The following is a 22816-nucleotide window of genomic DNA, read 5'->3' as shown; positions in this document are numbered from 1 at the left end:
TCCCCCTATCACCATTAGTTACAAATCTTGGTGTTAGGTTTGACCCTCATTTAACCTTTGAGGCTCACATTAAACATCTCTGCAAAACATCATTTCATCACCTCAGGAATATAGCCAGACTCCGTCCTACACTCTCCCTACATGAGGCTGAGAAACTCGTCCACGCCTTTGTCTCCTCCAGACTGGACTACTGCAACTCTCTTCTCATCGGGATCCCTAGCAAGAGCATCCAGAAACTCCAGCACATACAGAATAGTGCCGCTAGGATCCTGATGAGAGTGCGTAAATACGAACACATCACACCAATTCTTCAATCATTACACTGGCTTCCCATTTCCGCCCGGATTGAATACAAGGTCTCCCTCCTCACACATCAGTGCATCTATGGCAACGCCCCCTTTTACCTTAAAGAACTCCTCACCCCACAGATTTCAGCACGTCCCCTCCGCTCCACAAACACTCATCGTCTCCTCCGCCCTGGGACTAATACCCGCACCATTGGGGATCGAGCCTTTTGCGCCGCTGCTCCTCGCCTGTGGAACGCCCTCCCTGAACATCTGAGGGCTCCACAAATGACTGATGCTTTTAAAAGGGGTTAAAAACGTACCTTTTTAAAAAGTGTTTTAATATTTAGAGTTGAAATTTCTGTGCTCATCTCAGCTGGCAGCTGCTTTTAATTGCTGTATGTTATTATGACTCTTTTCTGTAGCACTTTGAGATTTTCTTTAAAATGTAAAGTGCTTTATAAATAAAATGTATTATTATTATTATTATTATTATTATTATTATTATTAATCAGCCAACACCCATAATTATTGGCACCCTTCATGAAAATGAGTCAAAAATAATTATACAAATTATAACATAGATACAAGTAACTTTTTACTGTTTTACTGTCTAACGAGGCTGGAGGCGAACGATCCTGATGCTCAGTCTTCTTCTTCTTAGGTTTGTGCATGTGGAGTGGATTTTCACTCAGATGACGCAAAATGTGAATAAAAATCCAAATTAAAGGAGTAACTCAGTCGAGGGAAAGGTTTTTATTTGGACTGAACACACAGAGACAATTTCAAAGCAAAGCAAGTAAAAAAGGACTAATAAAGGCAGTATAACGTAATACAAGGCAAAAAAAAAAAAAAAATACAAAGTCTTAGTAAAAATGTTTTATTATGTTGTGATCAATCCTGACGTGTTGGACAGAAACTCTCTGTGTGATTCGTACAGACTGCGTGGAAACGTGTAGCGAACTCCATAATATCCTCCTGAGGAAGGACGCATCATTATCATTTTTTTTCCAGAACGAGTATTAGTATGAGTAAAGTTTTTTGCTGTTGTTGTTGTTTTTTTGCACTGGTATCATCACTGATACTGAAATGAGTAAACAACTTCGTATTAATATCATTTAATCACAACGTTTTATTTATTTAGCTCCGTTTACGTTATTTGCTGTCGCTAGAATCGAACACCTCGCGCTGAGAAGGGAAGCGTGTCTCAGTGCTCAGTGCTCGCAGATATGAAGTGCTCACTCTGCTCCACGCTTGTAAATACTTTAATGCTCTTTTTTTTTTTTTTAATAACTACACTCACTGATGCTGCTTTATGCTCTTTCAGGTCATGCTGTTACTTACTAATTGTTAAAAAAAAAAAAAAAAAAAAAAAACATCCAGATGGAGGTCATTTCCTGTCATCTGTTCGTTAGCATGATACATCACACGGTATAGATGCATCCCTACTCTTAAATAAAAGTAAACAGCATCTCTCTCTCTCTCTCTCTCTCACTCACTTACTCATTCTCTCCCTCTCTCTCCCTCTCTCTCTCACTCTCTCTCACTCTCTCTCACTCTCTCTCACTCTCTCTCACTCTCTCTCACTCTCTCTCACTCATTCTCTCTCACTCTCTCTCCCTCTCTGTCACTCTCTCTCACTCACTTACTCATTCTCTCTCTCTCTCACTCACTCACTCACTCTCTCTCTCTCTCTCTCTAAGACCCGTGGAAGAGGTGCATGGTGTGGAAGAACGTGTGGTTGTACTGCTCCTCAGCACCAACCGACTTCTCGTCCTCCATGTTCTCCGCCGCGTCTCCGAATCCGCCGAGTCGTACGGAGACGCCCCCGTTCTCGCTCACACCAGAGCTTCCTGGTGTTGGAAAGAAGAAACCAAGCTTTTAAGCCTTTTAAGGACAAGTTTGTTTTTGCACAACAATTTCCTGAGAATTTCTCGATCAGCGATCAGAGCTTTCATTCTTTCTTTCTTTCTTTCTTTATTTATTTATTCAGTTTTGTTGAGATTTTCAGCTCCAGGGTAAAAGCAGCACAACCCCAAGCGTCTGTTTATAGAAAAAAAAAGATGTTGTTTAAGGATTGAAGGAATCGTAATCATTTCCGAGCATAAACAGGATGTTAGTTCACAGAGTTGAACAGGATTTAGTAAAGCAAATCTCCGAAGATTTAAAGACGACCTAAAAACTAAAAATAAATGTTTAAAAATAAAACACAAACACACACACACACAAATGCGGAACACTCCACACATCAGGCTGAGAGATTTAATGATAAACAAAGTGCATGAATATTAAACACATACATACAGCGAGTGCTTCCTCTTCCTCAAAACTACCTGCCGTGCACTGAAGACGTGTATTAGCGACCATTTTAACTTCATGCTCACGTACATTTTGTCTATTATTATTGCAAATGAACTTGTGTAACAACCTGGTTTCAGCCTTATATATGAATTAAATGGCCATCAAAGCTATAAAAAAACATATTTTACTGCTTATAGTTACACACAGACTTGTAAAAAGAAAAGAAAATACAGAAAATAAGATCAGTCGAGATCAAGAGATTAAACATCACCGTAAATATAAACGTAAATGTATAAAAGCTGCATTCATTACTGATAAGTATAGATATAATTTGGGATAAGAGCATTTGAAAGTAAAGCTAAATGAATTCCTCATACACGTCGCTGAGACTCACCAAAAAAAAAAAAAGACAAACGACTCCATTCAAGGAAATTATTGTGCAAAAATTAAATACAAAATGGGACGTCTATGTTCAGGTGTTACGTCAGTTTCTACTACTGAGCCTCTTTTATCAATCTCTTCACACTCACGTGTGTATCAGCCATAAATGACCACGCACGTTCACGGGCTTCACGTTAAGCCACGCCCACAAAAGATAAAACAAAATGGCAACTAAAGATCGAAAGACTGAGTCCTAAGAGCGACATCAGCTACCACATTAACGCCTCCTCGGTTTACAGGGCGCCATTACTTTTGTTCTCATTGAATGCCTAGGCTTATTCGTCTTAATTTACGGATTCGTTCTAAGCGCAGTGTGTCCTAAAGCTTCTCAGTCGTCGCAGCGTGTCGGTCGCCGTAGACGCGCACTAACGCCGCCTCCTTTCTCGTAGGGCGCCATTACTTTTGTCCTAATTGAACAGCGAGTCTTGTTTGTGTGTTTTGGAATCGCTTTCTTTCAAATCTTCGGTAAATTTGTGTTTATTTGACACAAATAACGTGCGTATTGCGTATATAAAACCTCAGTAACTCACGCAATCTCTTTATACGTAAAGATTTACGCGCACTCTCGCTAGATACGCAAGTTTTTCCAACCTGGATTTTCACGAACATCACGTTTCTTAAGTATTGAATAATTTCTGAATAAATTTGTTCGTATCTAGCGTGATAAACGAGGCCCACGTTCAAAATAAAAACCAATGAAAATAAAAACAAAACCATTTTCCCCCCTTAGCAGATATCTCTCTCTCTCTCTCTCTCTCTCACACACACGCGCACACACACACGCGCACACACACACGCGCACACACACACGCGCACACACACACGCGCAGCTAAGGCCACTACAGGTAGGCGTAGGAGTTAGTGCAGCGGCAGGGAATCTGCATCGCAGCCACGGTGAAGATCTCCATCTCTTTAGGAGCCGAGGTGGAGGAGTCCTCCATCCGCAGCCCCTCATCCTGCTCCACCAAGCCGGTGGAGGAAAACGACCCGGTTATGGATCCGTTCCCACCTGTGGGTCCGAGCGCCGCCTGCGCCGTGTCCATCAGGGTCTCTCCGCCAGAGCCGTTCATCCCGTTCATCAGCTTCATCTGAAGATCCAGATCTGCACTCAGACGCACAGCATGCAGGTGACCAGGGTAAATACCGAGGGTAAATAACGAGGGCAAGTAAAAAGGTTAATTAATAATGGGGGTAAATAACAAGGGTAAATAACGGGAGCAAATAACGAGGGTAAATAACGGGGGCAAGTAAAAAGGTTAATTAATAACGGGGGTAAATAACAAGGGCAAATAACGATGGCAAATAACGAGGGCAAGTAAAAAGGCTAAATAACGAGGGTAAATAAAAAAAGGTAAATAACGGGGGTAAATAAAAAGGGTAAATAACAGGAGTAAATAAGGGTAAATAAGGAGGGTAAATAAGGAGGGTAAAAAAGGAGGGTAAATAAGAAGGGTAAATAAGGAGGGTAAATAAGAAGGGTAAATAAGGAGGGTAAATAAGAAGGGTAAATAAGGAGGGTAAATAAAGAGGGTAAATAAGGAGGGTAAATAAAGAGGGTAAATAAGGAGGGTAAATAAGGAGGGTAAATAAGAAGGGTAAATAAGGAGGGTAAATAAGGAGGGTAAATAAAGAGGGTAAATAAGGAGGGTAAATAAGGAGGGTAATGTATGTGGCGGTCTGGGAAAACCCATCGGATTGTCACTGTAGCAGAATTCCGAAAATTACGCAAAATCAGCAGGTTTTGATCAAAATTTTCACCGTTTTTCTGCCTGTAATATAGAATCTGACATCTTTATTTTAAGAAAATAGAAATATATTTCACCAAAAAGACATAAAAATGTTATTTATTTACTTTCTAACCATGCCCAGGCTTTCTCCCTGCAAAGATTACCTCGTGTAAATTTAACGTCCTCATGGAACGGCTTGAGAGTCGTGATTCCGTAGGTTCCGTACGATGATGTACTTCCTTTTGAAACAGGAAGTCAGAGTGACGTCATGTTGAAGTGCCTGACTGATTTACACAACAGCCAATAGCATTCGAGATACGCCATACCACACCCCTGTCCGATCTAAACACACGACAGCAGCGTAGAAGCTCGAGCGGCGTAAAAAAGTCGGACATTCTCCATCGGACCATGAGGTGGCGACATTCCGACATCCGAGTTTCTCCGAAAATTCACAAAACCGAATGAATGAAGTCCAACCGTTTATTCTCAGTTGGAAAAAAGAACAGTGTGCAGGAAAACACACCGACGAACCGTGTTTACTGCTAACGTGCTGCTACTGAAGACCAAGACACGCCCCCTGGGGGCGGGGCATATACATTCTACAGAGCATTTAATTAGACGGACACAAGATCAGTACAGGACGAGTCATTATAATTATTAAATACATTTATTTTTAATTAATTTATCATCATTATATTAAATGAATTTCCGAGAAGTGACTATAAAACTATAAAATTAAAATGAGAATATCTCCAGAACTCATCATTTTTTTGTATTTACAGTGCAGATTTTTGGTGTCGTATCGGATGTCGGTAACAAAAGCAGCTCTGAAACACTCGTTCTGATTTCAGGGCCACAGCAAGTGCGATTTCCTCACGATGTGATCAAGCTGCCTGGATCATCGATGAGTCTAATCCGTTCGGTTTGTATAGAGGCTCTCACAATGTCCGCCGTCGCATCATCATCATCATCAAAACAGAGAAGAGCACTTACACGCTCCGTACAGACGACAGTGAGCAAAGTTTTAAAATGTTTAAACAACCGTATAATAAGATTTAGCCAACAGAACGGAAGTGAGTGAATGACTCTGTGATTATTCAAAGATTATTTCTCCACTGATGTTAGCATGAATTCATTTCCTGCTGTAAATGTATAAATCTTTAAAAAGTGGTTTTTTCCATAAGTAAATTAGATTGGAGTGAAATCTTTGTGATTTGTACAAATTTTTAAATTCATAAAAAGTCCAAATTTGATCACGTGAAAGGTTTTCGCAGACCGCCACACACACGTATAAATGCCACGTTATTCCTCAGACCTACCGCTGGTTCTGGCCTTTTTAAACTGACTGGACTCGATGCAGTCGAGCGACCGCTTTCTACTGGAAGTGCCGTTAAGGAAGCCGCGCGTCTGCTCCACAGAGTTATTGGTGGAGAAGCCGTTAAAATGGCTGAGCTGCTGCTGATTCTGGGCGTTGGACAGCAGTTGAGCGCACTCTCGGAAGCCCTGGGCGTGGGCTAGGTCAGCTCCGGTCAGTCCACTAGCGTTCCTCAAGCTGCGCAACGATAAAATTCATGTGTTAGCGCTCGTGATCTACTGCACAAGCGACTCAATCACACACACACACACACACTCTCATACACACACACACAAATACACAAATACAGATCCTTTCTGTCTTTCCTAACAAGTCGGTTTTAACATGTACTGAAAATAATTTTGAACAAATAAAGAGTTTTGACTGCAACAGAAGATCTTCAGAACAAGCCTGAAACCATGTAGAACTCAGAACTGGGGAAGGAGTGAAGCTGAGGATCAAGTTATAAAAAATTCAAAGATCTGTAATACAACCATGAGGAAAGAAAGGTGGTGGTGGTGTAATAATAACAATTATTTTTATTTTATTACCTTTAATATGTATCTTTACCTAGAAGAGTGTGTGGTGTACCTTTAAAGCGACATTTCCAGGTGAAAGATACAAAAGGAAAGGACAAGCAGAGCACCATTTTCTTCTCCTCAGAGTACTGGGCTAAACATGAATCCAGTGAAAATCATCAGTTTTAGTTATTATCCATTCTGCGAATATGGATGTATGAACTTCAGAATGATGACAGCGTCTTCAAAATGGCCTCCAAGAAGAGAAATACAGATGAATATAGGACGAGGTGGATTGCTGTGATGGGTTTCTGAGCCAAGAGAAACGCAGTCAGAAATGCTGCATGTGAAGCTGAATTTCTTCTGAAGGCTTGAATATCTTCTTTGTAAAAAAAAAAAAAAGTCTTCTTTGTAAACCAGCACTGATTTACCCTGCGTTCACACTAGCGAGCGAGTTTATCGTTTGTAGTTTGTCACCTGAGGGCATGTAGAATCTTTGGTTTTGTTTTTTTTTTTTTTTTTAGCTCTGATGAGAAACGATAATAGCCAAAGTGTATATCATACAGCACACTATGTCTTTAAAATGTATTGTAATATATTAATAAAGTGAAAAAGTGTGAAAATTGGTTGTCTTCGTATTAGCTTTATTAGCAGATTAACAGCGCAAGCTAAATGCACTACCTACAAACACTCACCCTCTGCCTATACATCTATAGATCCTTTTCTAAATAGTTAAACACAAATTAAATAACGAACTAATCTGTGTGAAACTTGGTTGTTTCATTTAAATGTTACGTGTCAGGCTTCGTATTAGCTACTAGCAAACTGTACTAGCTACGTTCACTCACCAGAGACACAAACGGTCTCTGTACACGTTTAAAGAAAAATCGTATACGACAGGATAAGACGAAGCCACAGTTATAAGTTTTTCTTCCATTTTTTATGCGTCAAACAGTAAACTGGGAACTAATCGCACGTAGGAAGTAAAGACTTCTTTGCAGCGTCATGCCTAATTTGCATAAAGTTGCGAAAATCTCAAGTCACATGTTGGTTTATTGCTGAAATTGTCGCACGTGTGCGTAGAAAATGAACGCCTGTCGTTTTGTCGCTTGCTAGTGTGTACAGAGGGGCTTCAAGGACGAATCAAGGAATAAAGGAAAAGGAAGCCGTATCTTGGACAAAGTTTTCTCCTCAGAAGCATCTCAAAAAATGCAGAAGTAAAAGAACGCTGATCTTTTTACTTCCAAGTTAAAGGATAATATACTAACCAAGAGTTTCTGAAGAATAAGGAGAAACTTTAAGGAGACCTTCAGAAAAATAACAAGTAACAAATGATGAGAGAAGCAGGATAAAATCAGTCTGCATGTTGAAAACAAGACGTAGATGTAAAATGATTATTTATTATATTATATTTTTTTTCCCCATAGCAATGAGACACGTCTGGAACAAGGACATGAGAATATACATGACTCAGGCTTGTCAATTAAATAAAACTCTCGTATTCTGTCGCAGTCACGGAACAAACTAAAACACATGGATGAACAAACTGTACAGTTTCTGCACTTACCCCAACATTCAGTGACTCCTGGTTAATCCCCCGTTTCCCCAATCCAAAATAGAGCCATAAAAGTCACGCTTACACGGTTACGCGTCACAGACCTTTCTACAAATTTACCTTCTTCAACAATTTTAAAAAATACATATATCAGCGAACTAAATATTTCATTTAACCCACTGATTTATTTTTTATAGAATTCCTATTTTTATATTTTCTTATTGAATCATTACATTGTCTTTCGATTATTTATATATAATCTGTATTTTCTATTATCTTTATCGTAGTTGTAGTTTAGACAGTTTCTTCGCAAAAGCATCCTGAATTACGTTGTAGGCAAAATTGTGCTACATAAATAAACCAAATAAGATGCATAGAATTTGAAACCTGGGGATTTTATGTTTACTAACATTTTATTCTAATCAGTTAAAAAAAAAAAAAAAAAAAAAAAAAAAAAAAAGAGAGATTTTTCATTATTTTTTTATTTAAAAAAAATAGAAATACCCAGGGCTCATTATTAATTGATTTTTTAAATAAAAACATTGTTTTTTTAATCAATATACAGTGCCTCGAGAAAGTATTCACTCCCAAGTAATTATTTCTCTTTTTGCTGTACTGCAACATCAGATTTAAAGACATCAGAATGAGATTTTTTGCTCATTTTGAATTGTCTGCAGAAATGAAATAAAATTTAAACAAAGCATTTAGATGTTCGTAGAATTATTTGAAAATTAAAAATCTAAAAACTGTTTAATTGATAAGTATTCACCCTGAGCTCAGATTGTAGTTGTCTCGGATGCGTCTCTATGAGCTTGGCATTTTCTTCCATTCCTCAATGCAACTTTTCTCCAACTCTCTCAGATTAGATGGAGAATGTTAGTGGACAGCAATTTTTCAGGTCATGCCACCGATTTTCAGTTGGATTTAAGTCTGCGCTTTCACTCAGCCACTTTTTTCCCAAGCCGTTCCTTGTACTTTTTAGCCTTACAGATGCTCTTTGTCCTGTTAGAACATTTATTTTCATCCTAAATTCAGATGTCTAGCGTTGCTTATATTTGGCTCCATCAACGTTGCATTTGATGGCAACAAGATTTCCAGTTCCACCTGCCGAAAAGCAACACCAGAGCATGATGCTACCATCACCGTGCTTCATCGCGGGTGTTGGGATGTATTTGGTTTGCACCAAACATGCTTTGGCTTTAGACCAAATGGCTCCACCACAGAATCTTTTTCCAAAAGCTGTCCTTTCTCAGAAGTGGCTTCCTTCTGGTCGCTCTCCTCTATCCGTGAAGAACTGATGATGATGTTGCGGTCTGAAGAGTTTCTTCTATTTCAGCCAGTGAGCTCTGTAACTTCCTCAGTGTCGTAGCTGGACTCTTGGACACTTCTCTGATAATTGTCTTTAATTGTCCTGTGCACTCAGTTCGGCCTGATCTTGGTAGTGTCTGGGTTGTAACATATTTTTTCCACTTTCTGGAGGCTCTGTATAAATGTATATAATGTTCAAAATGTGATTCTAAACCATTCTAGACTACTCTGACTACAGAATTAAACGTGTGTCCGGATATTTTTTCTCTCAAAAGTATTCATAAATCAACGTAACGACTGAAAAAAATAACAGATTGGACATGACATATCTAACATTTCCACTGTGTAGCACTTGTTGTTTGAAGGTTGCGTGTTATTGTGCGAGAGGAACAAAAGATTCATTGTTGTAACACCTATGAGTCAAGACTTTGGCATTTTATTAGGGAGGAGGCGAAAGTGGACAGTCCCTGTATCCTAAACCAAGAAACTTTTTAATATCATTTTAATAAGTGACACACAATAAAATGACTGATTTTTTAAAGATTATTTTAAGCTTTACGAGGCTTTTTCCTGTCTGTGAAGCGAAACCACTCAGCGCCAATTCATTAACTGATATTTATCAAAGCCAAATTTGGATAAAAGTTTGCTCATTCATGAATTTATTTATCCAAATACAGTTCTCTTTCACCATTCTTTAAAATATCTGACTTTCTAAAACCAAGTCACACACATTCATCAACACACACAAACGCATCATCAAATCAAATATCTAACACAGAACATTATGAATGGAAATTAAAACGTCAAACATTGTTCACTTGATTAGACTTTCCCCACTTGATTCCTAACACATCTGATGAGATAAAAATAATAAAAGATAAACAAAAACAAATAAAACAAAAAAAAAAAATGAATGCATCCACACAGTTCTGCGATCAAACAGGAGAATCGCATCAACATCCAGTAACTTCACTTTGAAAGGTGTAGAATTTAGCAAGGTGGGTTTCATTTTAAAGGCAGATTCACAGATGCGAGAAATCTGAGGAAAATTATTTTTCTAAAAGTGCATAAAGAGCAAAATTATTCTAGATTTAATCATTTTTCTTTCTTAAAAATCAACATGTGCTGTGCAAGATGGGTCCAACTGTTACTTTTAACTTTTTAAACTGTAAACCCAGGATTTATTTATTTATTTATTGTATTTTTAGCCTGTTTTTCAACTTAGAAAATGCCAAATTAATACACAAAATAGTTATTATATACTATTTTTGAATCTAAAAACTTAAAATTTTGGAGCCATGTGACTGTTAGAATAATACAGAACATTATCTGAAAAATTGAAAATAAATAAATACAGGTTGTGTGTAGGTTAATCATAAATCTTGTCCATTAAACACCCTCGATACTGGGAGCATGGACAGAAAATATCTGGCAAGTATTAATTTTTGTTTATTTTAATTTAAATTTCATTTTTATTTTTTAAATTTTTTATTTAAATTTTATGTAATCAGTGGTGATTAATATAAATCACAAATAAAATTCATTCTGATTTTTTTTTTTTTTTTTTGCAAATTTTATTTTATAGCAGATATTTTCTTTATCAATAAAAAGTCAGATTTTGGCGTAGAAATATTTGTTTCTAACTAAGTAAACAAAGTAAACAAGTAAACAAAGTTTTAAAACATAATCTTGTTTTGTTAGTGAGCTGTTTAATACAATCTTAGCAATTTATTCCTTTTCCAAAATAAATAAAATCTGAATATTCAAACAGCATTTAAAGATGATTTATTTCAATTTATTTTATTACTTTAGCAATTATACTGTTTATCCATATTAATAAAGTAATTTCCTTTTACATCAATTTCATACAATTTCAAAACGTTTTACAGCTGAAACATTTTTACAGTAAAGAACTACATAAATATAATTATACATAAATATAAAACCTCGTCTTGCACATGCAAATGTGTATTTTTAACGTTATTACATCAAATTGTCACAAAATTGCTGCCTTTACAAACATCCTGCTTGAATTGATCAAATTTTTCTCAGACTTCTGTCATCTTTTGCTAGAAATTATTTTAGTTTTTAGTTGGCCATCTTTAGGCAGATTTAAGTACCTGTATTACTGATTTCTTAAATATCTTTAATTTAATCTGAGATACTGAATAAAATGTTTGAAACCAATTGCATAAAGCACGTTTTTTATTTTTATACATGGCTTGAATCCTGCTTCTTCAATATTAACTACAGATATTAAAAAAACATTAAAGGAAAAAGCTGTTTATGTAGATTATATGAGTGTAATTTAAAACCAAATTCCAACGTAATCGATGTAAATAATCAAAATGTATTAAATAAATTACATCACACTTTTTGCTGACATTAAAAAGCCTAAATCTTAATCTACATGCTTATGAAATTAAACGTAAGGCTTTATGTTAAGCAGTTTCTCACTCTGGGCTATTTCTACTATCTGATTAATAGATAAAATTTACTTTTTTTCCTACTTTAATACTTAATCTGAGAAATCTTGCTGACATTACTGCAATAAAACCATCAAAGTTTGAAATTTGTAGCTAGGATTTTTTTTTTTTTTTTACAAATTTTTCAGAACTATCACATTTTATGTACATTACCTAACTTACTATATTACATAATGGTAGTTATGTATTTTTACGTATGTACAACAATTTGATTTACCTTACAGAGATAAATAATACAAACTAGATAATGAGAACAATTCATACTCTGCACTGAAATCAAACAGACATTATTACGCAACATTTTAAAATTTACGCCTTTTAAAGTCTACCGTAGGAAAGTATGAAGCTCTGATTTTTCTTTATGTAACAGATTTGTCTCAAGCGTTACTGAATTTAGGCTCAATATGCCGCTATATTATATAAAGAACTATTTTTATAGTAGATGTATATAAAATGTATACTAATTAATCTGTTTAGCTCCTACACCAACTCAGGAAAGACCTGTTAATTAGTTTGTAAAGTAGTTAAGGTGTGGTAAAGCAGGAAAAATATATTTTTAAAAAATCTGCTCAGGGACAACAGATGAAAACTAGCCTTTTGGCTAAATATTAAATATTTAAGTCATAAACAATAATGTTGATTAAATAAATGTCTGCTAAATCTGTTAAATAAATAAATAAATAAAGTAAAATACAGGACAGCAAAGAGGTATGTACATAAAAATATATATTTATATATAAGAAATTACACAATTTTTAAAATAGAAATATTAAAATATTTATATAACTACAATAATATAATATCAATTAATTTAGGCAATTTTTTATCTAGTCTTTTTTTTTTATCTAATTTTTCTATCTAGCTAGTTTTAAATGCTCGAAGATATACATCTAACTTTTTAAATTAAACATTCAGGTTCAATAGAATGTAGTAATAATCTTTATACTAATTTCTGGAAGATTTATATTTTGAAAATGTAGCTAGGAATATTCTCATAATATAGTTTTTTGTTTGTTTTTACAGCAAGTGAACATTTTCAAATACTATAAAAACAACAAAAATAATTCATACTCCAGGATTATGAGACCCACCAAGCTGCAATGTTCATGAAATTCGATTTAGTAATTACAATAAATTCAGTTTATAGAATTGTAATGTGGATGGATGCATTCGTTTTTTTTTTCTTCTTCTTCTTCTCTTCTGAAATATTTTGCTTCACTATTCAGAGAAAACTCCCTGCCGTTATCGTCTTAGCCTAACACATCTTAGACCTAACGGCATCTTTTAAACCATGCTTTTTATTCTGGAACGAGAAAAAGGCGATCTGATTAGACCTGTTCTACACATAAAAAGTCCTATGGTTAGTTTACAGAAAAAAAAAAAAAAAGAAATACAAAGAAAAAAAAAAACACAGCTTTGATTTAAGGGCATAAATTTAGCAAAGCATGCAGGACTAAGAAACAAACTACATCTAAATTCAAAAAGTCTTGTCTTTTGAAACTTCTCTATGTACAAAAAACTTCCTATCAGTAAAACCAATCACCGCAAGAAATACCTCAACAGTTTGCCAGAGTGTAGATACTGAAGGGAGCGATAGTGAGAACACTCCTAATGCCACAACAGTGCAGTTTCGCTGAGGGAACTTGGAGTGAGTCAGCAGTGTCTATTTGGAATGCTCTCCCCCTTTTCTAGGATTACTTGAAAAAGTCAAGTCATTTCGAATTCATTGGCTGTAAAAACATTGAGACGTGTAGATTTTCTCTAAACTTTTTTTTTTTCTTTTTTTTGGCAACAGTTAACAATATGAAGTTAGTTCAATCTGCAGGGTTTGGCTGTAATTGTGTCACTTTCCTAAGGATAAAAGTGACAAGATTAACAAAACAACATGTTTTTTCTTTTTTTTTTATTTTTTTAAATCATTGAATCATGAAAAATAATAACTCTGCAGATGACATTTTTTTCTTTTTAAACAAAACAAAACAAAAAAAAAAACAATGAACCTCTACGCAAAAATAAAAAATAAATATAAAGAAGACAGAATAAATTAGAGTTAAGGCAATGTACAGTTCTGAGGTTGTTCTTTACCCCTAATGCTTTCGCTAAAACATTTCTAAACTGTTTTACATGGAGGATTAAGGGCTCATAGAAAGAAAACAATAATACATTTTAGCATATTTTTATTTCAATTTTAAAAAAATTTGTACATTCACATTTATACTAAATTGCTCAAAATATATTGAACATATTTGGTGAACATATGCTCTTATTTCTAACCTACTTTTAACATTTAAAAGCTATTTTTAATAGCTGTGCAGCAGTATAATTGTTAAAATTTCACTTCTTATCATCATTTTTAGTTTGGATTTGCATGATTACAGTAGATGCAACTGGATATTTCATCTGGAACTTCCTCATTGCAAAAGGTCTGAGGTTCTAATTTAGAAACAACGATCAGGAAGCGACTATAAAAAGCTGTAAGATAAAACCAGTGCAAGAAATCGTCCCGTGATGAGAAGATCCGAGAATCAGAGGAGCCTGAAAGAGTGGAAGGCTGGATTAATAAGTCAAAAACAGCTTATTTATACGCTGACAAGCTTCAAATCAGCACCAAAGAAGAAAACCTTCCATTCTTCTTTTCCTGCATAGCAAAGTCACGCTCAGAACAGAAACAGGACGCGTTTGACTTTGAGCTGGAAAGGACAAATTTCTGAAATATTTACCGATGCTGATGTCTTCTTCTTTAAAGAATGTGGAGAGGAATAAAAACCAGGATCATTCTGTAAGTTCCAAGTAGTAATAAGGAAGTCTGAGAATAAATAAGTGTACTTGTGGAATGTCCAGCACTTTTCCAGAGCGTGAGAATGTTTCTGTTTTCCTCATGAACTACTGAACTGAGATAAGTCAGAATTAGAAAGGATTATAAAGAAGAACAGATAGCGGTTTTCTTCATTCCTTTAAAGTGAGAGATTTTTTCATTGTAAAAATTCCTCCTTGACTGATTATGTAGATGGACGCATTTTTTCCAGTTGTAGTGTGGATGTAAGTGGAGAACAATTAACCACGAAGTTGAATATTAAAATTAAACGTAATATAATAAAAGATTTAACATGAGAAACACTGAAATAACCAAACACGTATGCTGTTCTTCATTTTAGGTTCTTCCCAATGAATGGTTCATGTCTTCACTTCTTCAAAGGATCAGCTTCTCAACAGGTTCATGAAGCAAGTTCAACCACGGACTTGGAAGACAACTTTCTTATTTTTTTGATGGATGTTATTTCTTCAAATAATTAAAAATGTGACTTAATTTCACTTTAGCCAGCTCAACCTTTGCACAGATTCAATATCCAGCTGCTATGAAAAAATCACAGCTTTTTTTTTTTTTTTAACATATTACTCCAAATTTTATTTTATATTTTTATATTGTTTATTACTTATACATTTTAGATTTCTGCTTTAAAAAAAAAAAAAGAAACACTTTCTTAAGATTAAGATTACTACAAGCGTCTGCTTGAACACAAAATTTTTATTTTCATTTTGATCCCAATATAATTTTTAAAGGATAGCGTAAGAATGTTAATGCTAAGAATGTCATTTGTCAAATGTTAAAATGTTTAAACACAACGATTCAAATGAAAATGGTTCAGAAATAGTTATCATAAGATAATATACAGTCAGATCTGGAAGTATTTGGACAATGACGGAGTTTCTGTGATTTTGTCTTTATACACCACCACAATGGATTTGAAATAAAACAATCAAGATGTAATCGAAGTGTAGACTTTCAGCTTTATTTTAAGAAGTTCCACAAAAATATGGCATTTACCATTTAGGAATTACAGCCATTTTCAGCAAAGTACCTCCATTTTCAGGGACTCAAAGGTATTTGGACAAGAAGTTAATTGACCAGGTGCGGTCCATTCCCTCATTACTTCAAGACAAATGAAGCAGATAAAAGGTCTGGAGTTGATATCAGGTATTGAGTTGGCATTTGGCAGCTGTTCGACTGGAGCTACCAATATGAAGTCCAAGGAGATCTCAATGCAAGTGAAGAAGGCCATCATTAGACTGAAAAAATAACAAATCTATAAGAGAGATAGAAAAAACCTTAGGTGTGGCCAAATCAACAGTTGGGTACATTCTTAAAAAGAAAGCACTGGTGAGCTCAACAACTTCGAAAGGCCTGGAAGACCACGGAAGACAACTAAAGTGGATGATCGCAGAATCCTTTCCTTGGTGAAGAAAAACCCCAAGAGAAGTCAGGAATACTCTGGAGAAGGTAGGCGTATTATTGTCAAAATCTACAATCAAGAGACGCCTTCATGAATGTAAATACATAGGGTTTATAACAAGGTGCAAACCACTAGTAACATTCAACAACAGGAAAGCCAGATTAGACTTTGCCAGAAAACATCTAAAAAAGCCTCCCATGTTCTGGAATAAGATTCTTTGGACTGATGAAACCAAGATTAACTTGTACCAGAATGATGGGAAGAGAAAAGTATGGTGAAAGAAAGGAACAGCTCATGATCCAAAGTATACCACATCATGTGTCAAACATGGTGGAGGAAGTGTTATGGCATGGGCATGTATGGCTGCCAATGGAACGGGCTCACTGGTGTTTATTGATGATGTGACTGCTGACAGAAGTAGCAAGATGAATTCTGAGGTGTATAGGGCTTTACTCTCTGCTCACATTCAGCCAAATGCTACAAAACTGATAGGACGCCGCTTCACAGTGCAGGTGGATAATGACCCTAAACATACTGCGAAAGCAACTCAAGACTTTTTGAAGGCAAAGAAATGGAATATTCTTCAATGGCCAAGTCAGTCGCCTGATCTCAACCCAATAGAGCTGCTTTTCACTTACTGAAGACAAGACTGAAGGCAGAAAGACCCACAAACAAGCAGCAACTGAAGGTGGCTGCAGTGAAGGCCTGGCAAAGCTTCTCCAGGGAGGAAACTCAGAATCTGAGTTTTGAGAACATGGGCTCCAGACTTCAGGCAGTCACTGACGGCAAAGGATTTTCATCCAAGTATTAAAATTATGGTTATATTTACAATTATGTCACTTTGTCCAAATACATTTGAGACCCTGAAGATGGAGGTACTTTGTTGAAAATGGCTGTAATTCCTAAATGGTAAATGCCATATTTTTGTGGAACCTCTTAAAATAAAGCTGAAAGTCTACACTTCGATCACATGTTGATTGTTTTATTTCAAATCCATTGTGGTGGTGTATAAAGCCAAAATCACAGAAACTCCGTCATTGTCCAAATACTTCCGGACCTGACTGTATATTCTTATCTTTGTTACTTCTATCTAGATCTTGAATGCAGAATATTCCCTCACCTAATTTTTAGGATTTTTAATTTATATAAAATATAATTTCATCATTTCAGTTTTTTCATTTCAAATTCACAGAAAGCCCAAATTATTAAATTTATAATGCAATTAGCATTCATAGAGGTTCATACAGATATATGAATATAACTTCCCATATTTAACATTCTGTTTCAAAAAAAAAAAATAAAAAAAACAGCAACCTAAAATTTTGTTTATAATTCAGAATATTAATATATTGCAATGGGTATCTAAGAACAAGCATGGTTTTGAGTTTAAGTACAGAAATTCAGCATCATGTGTACTTTTGTTTTGTTTTATTTTAACATTCTTTTATTCAAGGTGTGTGGCTCAAATCTGTATTGTTATATTGGTTTTTGCTTATTATTTATATTGTACTTTATATACTTTATTATTTATAATGTAGAATAATAAAATTAACTTTATTTTAGAATTTAAATTAGTTTGTCTAATTGCTATGAATTTGATTGCACCTACCAAACCTCTATGAATAATTTTTTTTTAAATAAAATAAATAAAAAGAGCCCTTCTGTCCTCCAGGTCCTACCTGGTGCTGCACATTTATTCTAGACCTGAGGTACTCCCTGACTTGGGTGCTTATGAAGTTCTAAACCTGTCACAGGAAAACATACTTACAACATTCTTCAGTTCTGCCTTAACCTGCAGCAACCCTACTAGTACTACTAAAATATACAGTCATACAGCAATTACAAACACAAATCTTAACAAATCCTGTCGAGCGACTGCAGCGTGCACATTTCATCATGGCCTCAACAGCAGAACTAACATTTTTGGTAGTGATTTAAAAGTGGGATTTTTAATGAACAGTGAGTCTGAATGCCATGTTGTTCGATATGAAAAAGGGCCTTCACAAAATGGCCGTTTCAGCAGCGTAGCTCTGGATCTGGTTTAATTAACGCTGAAAGTATAACGATACAAATTTTTATGTTGTGGTAAGAGTTAAAATGAAAGAAATGCATAAATATTGGTCATGTACAGTTAAGTTCTGTTATGGTCAATCCAATATCGAGGCAAATACCATCGTCTGATATTCTGCACTTTAACCTCAAATCTGCTGTACTGTGAAGTAGAAATAAAATATTTCTTAGGCTTAAGGATATATTTAGTTTTAACCAAAATTAAATCCTCAACAATCATTACATTATAATTGTCCTTGTTTGAGTTACCGAATAAAAATTAACCACATATAGATCTGCGCATGCTTCAACTTATACTTAATCTGGAATATAATTTTTTTTTTTTTTTTTAATTACTGAGGAATTTCATTTAAAATGAATGGAAATGACCAACTTTTAGCATTCAGAGTCAAAGTCAGATAAATATTTTCTTGTTTTTAATTTATAGTTGAAAGAATTTTGAACATGCAAACTGTAATATTAGATCCAAGTAAGTTTATTAGCGTATATCTGCTGTTTCACAGACGACATCGCACAAACAAAGAGTATAAAAGAAAGAACAATGTACAATGCCATGGAGAAAGTATCTGCTTTTTCTGCAACATTCATAATAATAAATAGTTATTTCTTTTATTGTGATGTATCTGTGTCATTATATTTGAGAGAATTTCTGAGAAATAAAGAAGTTAATTGTTTAATCGAGTAATTTGATTTAAATAAAGTATCTCTTAGAATCAAATCATGAAAATATAATTTTCTGAATTACAAATGTTAATGTTAAATTTTCCAAATAAGCCTATTTTTAAAACTGTTTTAATACTTTAAATAATAAAAACAGCTCTTGTGACAGATATAAAGGTCTGTATCAAACTGTGAGAATATGACGAACACACAAATAGGACATACTACGAATTATGTTTATAATAAACTTATTACTTATATTTAAACTATACTTATTCTATACGTTTTCTACTTTTTTTTAGTTTGAGTTGACGTTTTGAATTCAACTGAATTTGGCTAGGTTTGAGTTTAACAATGTAAGTTCTTGTGACAGTTTTAAATCAATATTGATATCAAACTATGAGAATATGATGAAGACACTAATACTGCATTTTATTATATACACAATCGATTTTATATAATTAGTATATTTTCTATACTTTTCCTACATCTTTTAAGGTTGAAAATGGGGTTTAGTAGTTAGGTTAATGTTTAAAAGTCAGTTCTGTGTTAAATATGCAATTCTTTTCCTATGACACTATACATTTTCTTTTCTTTTTTTTTTCATTTGATGTAACATGGTAAATTTAAGACATTTTAGATTGTGTAGACCTTTTAGTGTTTTAAATTTTATGTTTTAATTAACATTTGTATTCACATCTATGTATAAATGCTAAAAAGCCCATTTTAAAAACTGTTTTAATACGTTAAACAACAAAAACAGTTCTTCTGAGAGATTTAAATCAATATCACCATCAAACTGTGAGAATATAATAAACACACTAATAGTAGATATTATGTACATAATACATTTTGTAGAATTATAGCTTTTGTATATTTTTCCTACATTTTTTAAGGTTGAAAAAGGGTTTTGTGTTTATTGTTTTTTCAGATTTATGTTTTAAAATCAGTCGAATGTTAAATATGCAATTTTTCTTCTTATGAAACTACATATTTTTATTTGATGGTAATTTTTATTATGTATAAAACATATTATATATGTTTTTATTTTATTTTTTTATTTTTAGAAAAATAATTAAATATTTTTTATTAAAATATGTTGTTTATTTTTATTTATTTATTTATTTAATTAATTGTTTTTATTATTATTTAAAATGTTTTATTTTTATAACATGGTAAATTTAAGTAAACGTATTTAATTTTAGATTTTGTACACAGGTGTTTATATTCACCTTTACCATAGTTTAGAAATAAAAAAACTAAAAATGTTAGTTTTGTGTATTTTATTTACAATTTTGTTATTATACTTTGTGTATACTTTTTCTAATTTTAAGTAATAGATTTAGCAGTGAAGTTTATGCTTAAAAAGTCTGTTCAGTGTCAAATATTTAGTTTTTTTTCCCCTCATGGCACTACACATTGTTAATTTAAGACATTTTCGACTGTGTTGATCTTTTATCATTTAAAATTTTATGCATTAACCTTTAACATTTATAAAGAAATATATCAGTATGATCACAAGGATACTTAAGTTTTATCAGTTTAATTATGTGAAGCTAGGAAATTTGATTTAACATTTATATGTAATAAATGTGACTAATGTACAACTAAAAAATGACAGAAATTCACAAGCTAAAAACTTTATTTGAACCAGTTAGCATAAAAATTCTTCTGTGAAGCAGCAGATACTGAAAGATCCAACAGCATTACCGAAGTATTTAAACAGACTTTTGTCATTTCTCATTGTGAAGAGATACAAAATGGTGAGAAATTTGCATACACGGATCTCCGGCTACTTTTAGGCCCTAAAACACCAGCAGTAAACAGGTGTGTCTGTAGCGTTTCGGTGTCAGGTATCACATAATGGATGCCTTTCTGACGCAAGCTGAAGGATCGTAATGATCCATCAGGTTCTGCAAGAAGCTTTCTCTCTCTTTTGTGTTTAATTATATAATTACGGAAAATTATAACTAACACGCCTTCGTGAAACTTGTTGCTTCGTGATTCAGAGCTGGTGAGCAGGAGAAAATGTTGAAAATGCAGCATGTTTAAAGTTAGAAAGCTTAAATTAGCCTAATTACTACATTAGTCCTAATGGGATTGCACTATTTAACTTAAAGTTTTAATTAATTTAATTTAACTCTCGATATATTCATTACAGCAATTAGCACTTAGATTATTACAGCGAGTGTATAATTTCAGAGATTGACGTAGTCTGAAATATTAGAATTTTTTACAGCACCAGCTTTAAAAACAATTAATTCATGACTAGAAGATGCATTATTTAAAATCAAATGATTATTACTGCTATAAATTCAGCTGTTTTTTTTTAAAATCACCTGCGTCCCACCTGTTTTGCATCTCTCAACAACGTAAAGGACTCTCTGGAGCTCCAGGAAAGCGTCTGTGCTTTGAAACGATGAAGAAATGTGCATTTCATTCTGCAGCGCTTCATCATTAAATCATACTTACCAAAATTAAAAACAAAAAAAAAAGAAAAAAGAAAAGCAAAAAGAAAACAAAAATGGCATTTCCTCAGCGCAGGATGACATTATAACAAACAATATCAAAACAATCACACTTTCCAATTCAGAGACACATTTAACCAACGTCACAGAAAGAGGGTTTTTTTTCTTTTTTTCTTTGTTTTTAAAAACTCTTCCATCTGGACAAATATTCAAAAAGGACTCTCATCAAAAATACATTTAACAGGAGGAATATTTAAAATAAATAAATATTTCAACTAACAATTAAATATAAATATTAAATATAAATATATTAATACAGCTGTGACAAAAGAAGTTGAGGGACGTCTGGAAAATGTAAGTATCTGGTAGTAAAAAGTCAAGAATAATACATACATGTGTCTATCTATCTATCTATCTATCTATCTATCTATCTATCTATCCCTCTCTCTCTCTCTGTCACTCTCTATCTACCTATCTATGTATCTATCTATCTATCTCTCTCTCTCTCTCTCTCTCTCTCTATTTATATCTCTATCTATCTATCTATCTATATCTCTCTCTCTCTCGTTATATCTGTATCTATATATCTCTTTCTCCCTCTGTCACTCTCTATCTATCTCTCTTTCTCTACATCACTATCTATCTATCTATCTATCTATCTATCTATCTATCCCTCTCTCTCTCTGTCACTCTCTATCTATCTATCTATCTATCTATCTATCTCTCTTTATATCTGTATCTATATATCTCTTTCTCCCTCTCTGTCACTCTCTATCTCTCTTTCTCTACATCACTATCTATCTATCTATCTATCTATATCTCTCTCTCTCTCTCGTTATATCTGTATCTATATATCTCTTTCTCCCTCTGTCATTCTTTATCTATCTCTCTTTCTCTACATCATTATCTATCTATCTATCTATCTATCTGTCTATCTATCCCTCTCTCTCTCTGTCACTCTCTCTCTTTATATCTGTATCTATATATCTCTTTCTCCCTCTCTGTCACTCTCTATCTCTCTTTCTCTACATCACTATCTATCTATCTATCTATCTATCTATCTATCTATCCATCCCTCCCTCTCTCTCTCTGTGTCACTCTCTATCTATCTCTCTTTCTCTACATCACTATCTATTTATCTATCTATCTATCTATCCCTCCCTCTCTCTCTCTCTCTCTGTGTCACTCTCTATCTATCTCTCTTTCTCTACATCACTATCTATCTATCTATCTATCTATCTATATCTCTCCCTCTCTCTGTCACTCTCTATCTCTCTTTCTCTACATCACTATCTATCTATTTATCTATCTATCTATCTATCCCTCCCTCTCTCCCTCTCTCTGTCACTCTCTATCTATCTCTCTCAGTAGGTGTTTATTGTACTACTTAATAATAATAATAATAATAATGT

The 22816-nt window shown here is 34.0% G+C and overlaps 1 protein-coding gene across 2 annotated transcripts in view; it reads right to left on the bottom strand.

Annotated features, from left to right (window-relative positions):
• Window positions 1-1025: 1025 nt before the first annotated feature.
• Window positions 1026-22816, bottom strand: part of LOC113526153 (ankyrin repeat domain-containing protein 10) — a 31510-nt gene continuing 9719 nt past the window's right edge. The window contains exons 4-6 of one of the 2 annotated variants that reach the window (XM_034304446.2): window positions 6073-6305; window positions 4036-4128; window positions 1026-2137 (exon numbers count right to left, since the gene is read on the bottom strand). In XM_034304446.2, coding sequence (XP_034160337.1) covers window positions 1983-2137; window positions 4036-4128; window positions 6073-6305 — 481 coding nt within the window. In that variant the 3' untranslated portion in view covers window positions 1026-1982. Of the gene's footprint in view, window positions 2138-2532; window positions 4129-6072; window positions 6306-22816 lie in introns of those variants that run through there. The other variant, XM_034304445.2, reaches the window with a different exon arrangement.

Source organism: Pangasianodon hypophthalmus, chromosome 5 (genome assembly GCF_027358585.1).
Source record: "Pangasianodon hypophthalmus isolate fPanHyp1 chromosome 5, fPanHyp1.pri, whole genome shotgun sequence".
Taxonomy (NCBI): domain Eukaryota; kingdom Metazoa; phylum Chordata; class Actinopteri; order Siluriformes; family Pangasiidae; genus Pangasianodon; species Pangasianodon hypophthalmus.
Note: the sequence above shows the minus strand (reverse complement) of the source record. Positions and strands in the feature narration are given on the sequence as shown.